This window comes from Terrapene carolina, unplaced genomic scaffold (assembly GCF_002925995.2).
Source record: "Terrapene carolina triunguis isolate 2854851 unplaced genomic scaffold, T_m_triunguis-2.0 Scaffold552, whole genome shotgun sequence".
Classification (NCBI taxonomy): domain Eukaryota; kingdom Metazoa; phylum Chordata; order Testudines; family Emydidae; genus Terrapene; species Terrapene triunguis.
The window spans coordinates 1-3,325 of NW_020664903.1; the positions used below are offsets into that span (position 1 = coordinate 1).

General features: G+C 56.5%; 1 protein-coding gene across 1 annotated transcript; it reads right to left on the minus strand.

Annotated features, from left to right (window-relative positions):
• Nucleotides 1-612: 612 nt before the first annotated feature.
• On the minus strand, nucleotides 613-1,976 carry PIM1 (Pim-1 proto-oncogene, serine/threonine kinase; the record flags this gene model as incomplete). The annotated part of the gene is made up of 4 exons (XM_024215732.2): nucleotides 1,894-1,976; nucleotides 1,408-1,514; nucleotides 1,132-1,182; nucleotides 613-979 (listed from the first exon to the last, which is right to left on the minus strand). Coding segments are annotated over exons 1-4 (607 nt in total), but the record flags the coding sequence as incomplete, so codon positions are not given.
• Between the last annotated feature and the right edge of the window lie 1,349 nt (nucleotides 1,977-3,325).

Consider the following 3,325-nt stretch of genomic DNA (forward strand, 5'->3'; position numbering starts at 1 on the left):
GGGGCGGGGGGACATCCCCTCCCCCTGCATTCTAGCTGCTAGATTAGGTTAGGCTCCAGCATCTAAGTAGCCACGGCTGCAGACAGGTTTAACTCAATCTTTCCCCATCTATGAGGTGAGGCAGATCCTGTTTGCACCACCCCAGGAGGGTGGAATACCAGCCAGATCCCTGCTGAAATGCTACCAATATGATGGACCTAGAGAAAACCAAACCATTGGAACCAGAGTCCAACTTTCTCCTCTCATTGCTAACAGGATTGATGCTTGTGAGTTCACACCCAATTTCTGCCATGTGCCCCCCCGCTGCCCCCTGTGTGACATGGGCAGCTACCACCAGTGCCTGCGGTTAACATCCAACAAAAGGGCAAACACATCTGTGAAATGCTTTTTGGATACAAGGCAGGGAGGAAAACCCTAACGGTATCAAAGCTGCAGATCATACAACAGTATATTTAGCAAATGACAATGGCAGGGGGCGGAGGGAACAAAACATTCCCTGGCTGGGAAGTTACTGAACGTTTACAGGCAGGGAACAACCCATTTCAGAGAGGAATTTCCCTGGCTTCCCTCCCTACGCAGATAAAATAGAAGGGGATGGAAATAGACACTCACCATCAAAATCAGTGTACACTGTGTCCTTGAGTAATGCCCCAGACCCAAAATCTATCAGTTTCAGTTCCCCGCTGTTCAGATCAATCAGGATGTTCTCGTCCTTGATATCCCGGTGCAATACCCCACAGCTATGACAGTGCCGAACCGCCTCCAGAACCTGGCGGAAAAAGCTGCGGGCCAGCTCCTCGGGGAGAGCACCCCGCTCCGTGATGAAGTCAAACAGGTCCTGCACAGGATCCGGTCGCTCCAAAACCAAGACAAAGCTGTCCGGTCTCTCAAACCAGTCCAAGAGCCGAATGACCCCGCGGAAGCCTGAGCCCACTTTCTTCAGGAGCAGGATCTCCATGGGCACTCTGCTCCCGCCAGGCTGCACAGAGACAGAAAGGAGATCTCCATCAGAGGCAGGCAAATCGACCCACAAAGTCAAGAGCTACCTACGACACCGGCTGCCACCTTAACTACAGAGCCATGACCATGCAATGCAGAGCCACAGCAGATATTCCTGCCCTAGACACTTACCAGCTCTCCCCAGTCAGAAATCCGGTCCCGGGCCACGTGCTTGATGGCTACCTAGAACACAAACAGAACCAGACAGACAATCAGAATCAGGTCAGGCAACCCCAGAAAGAGGGGAGGCAAACAAGGGACCAATGGAAGGGATGCAAGATGGTGGTTATGCCAGGGCAAAGCAAAGGAGATGTAACTGGGTAAGGAACGCAAAGGTGGAGATCTATAGAGCAGCGTGCATGGGGAGCGGGCTGCATGGGTGGGGGTCACTGTCCAGGCTCTACTCACCGGAGCGCCGTCCGACAGGCGGGTGCCCGAGTAGACAGAACCAAAGCCACCACTGCCCAGCAGTGGGCCCACCTGGTACAGCTTCTCCAGGGGCTCCTTGTCCTTCCCTGCAGGCAGAGAGGCACAGACACCGGGATCAGAACCAGCTGTGTCCTCAAAAGACCCGGCCAATCCTCCAAACCACAGCAACCCCACATCCCTCCTCAGAACGACTTCCCTCCCCGAACTGAACCAGCCTCACATCCCTCCCCAGACCAAACTGGATCAGACCCCCCAGCCCTCCTCAGACCGAACCCCCCAAACCGGACCAGACCCACATCCCTCCCCCGAACCGAACCAGACTTCTCTCTGAACCTACCCCTCCCGAACCGAACCTCCCCAATGCCCAGCAGGACAGGGCTCCTCCCGAACCGAACCCGGACCGCTCCGGGGCACCCCGCTCCGGAGCCACCCCCTGCTGTCGAACCGAACCGAACCGGGCCTCACCTGGCTGTAGCTTGGCCGGGTGCAACTCCCCGCCGGACCCGGAGCACAGGTGGGCCAGCGAGTTGATCTTGGAGAGCAGCATCCCCGCCCCGTCCCCTTGCTCCAGGGCCGGGACCGGGACCGGGACCGCCCGAACCGAACCGGGCGCCAGTGGCTCGGCTCGCAGCCCCGCCGGGTCGGAACCAAGGGGGTGGGGTCCGGGCTGGTGCGGGAGGGGCGGAGGCCGAGGGGAAGGGGGGTGACGCGAATGGGAGCAGAGCCGACGAGGCTGCTCCGCTCGGTGCCGGGCTCCCGTGTGGCGCCGGCTCCCCTAGCTCCAGCCGCCAGTAGTAAGGGAGGGAGGGAGCCGGGGCAGGGGCGGAGCCGGGGACAGCCGGGGGCGGGGCTTCATCGCGGTGTCGCCCCGCCCACAAACGCTGTCGCAGCCAATCAGCCGCGGGGCCCATCCTCCCCCTCCCGTCAGAAGAGGACGGGGAGACTAAAGACGTGGCGGGAAGGAAAAGGCGCCAAGAGGGGGGAGGGGTCGGGGGAAGGGGAGAATAAAGGCGCGGGGCGGGGGGATGGGGCAGAGTCTGAGGGGGATGAAGGGGGGGAAGAGGGAGGAGCAGCCTGAGGAAAAGTGAGGGAAGACAGCAGGTGGAAGGGGCAGGTGGAAAGTTTGGGAGGGGTATATGAGAAGGGAGGGTGGGCAGGGGGAGGGTTTAAATACCCCTGTCCAAAAAAAATCCAGCAGAAAATACAAACCAAAATAAACTAACACCCCCACCCCTGGCTGGGCCCCCTGAGATCAATGTTGTTACAAGCATCTTCCATCCTGAATAAGCCCAGAGCACTTATATCTTTGTTTTCCTTCCCACCCTCTGTCTGTCTCTCTGTTTGGATTGTAAACTCGTCAGGGCAGGGACCTCCAGTAGGTTTTTGTACAGCGCCTAGCACAATGGGCCCCCCTAGACACTTCCATAATACACATCATAATCCAACCACACCCATGCAGTCACCTCCGGGGTGGAGGGTGGCGCATTCGCAGGAAAGACAAAGGAGGGGTTTTCTGGTAACGCCCCTTTTCCTATCACTTGGGCCATGGGATCTTTAATGTCCACCCTGACCAGAAAAACGCTGGAATTTTCAGATCTCATCTCATGTAGATTGTAAACTAACTCAGTGGGGTCTGATTCTGCCCTCACACCAGTTTGACACTGGCACGGTTCTAATTATTTCAATGGAGTTACTCTCTTGATTTACACTGGCGTAAATGAGCTCAGACTCATACCCTTTATCTTGTGTGTGTGTATGTAAAAATAGGACCCATGCATGGTAAATAATATCTTGGCACCCAGTTCCTTTGACTGCTTTAAGGCAGTGTATAACACCTCACACTCTTGCAAGTAAAGATTTTTGCAGCATGTTCCAATAAACGTGCTTTTTAAAAAAT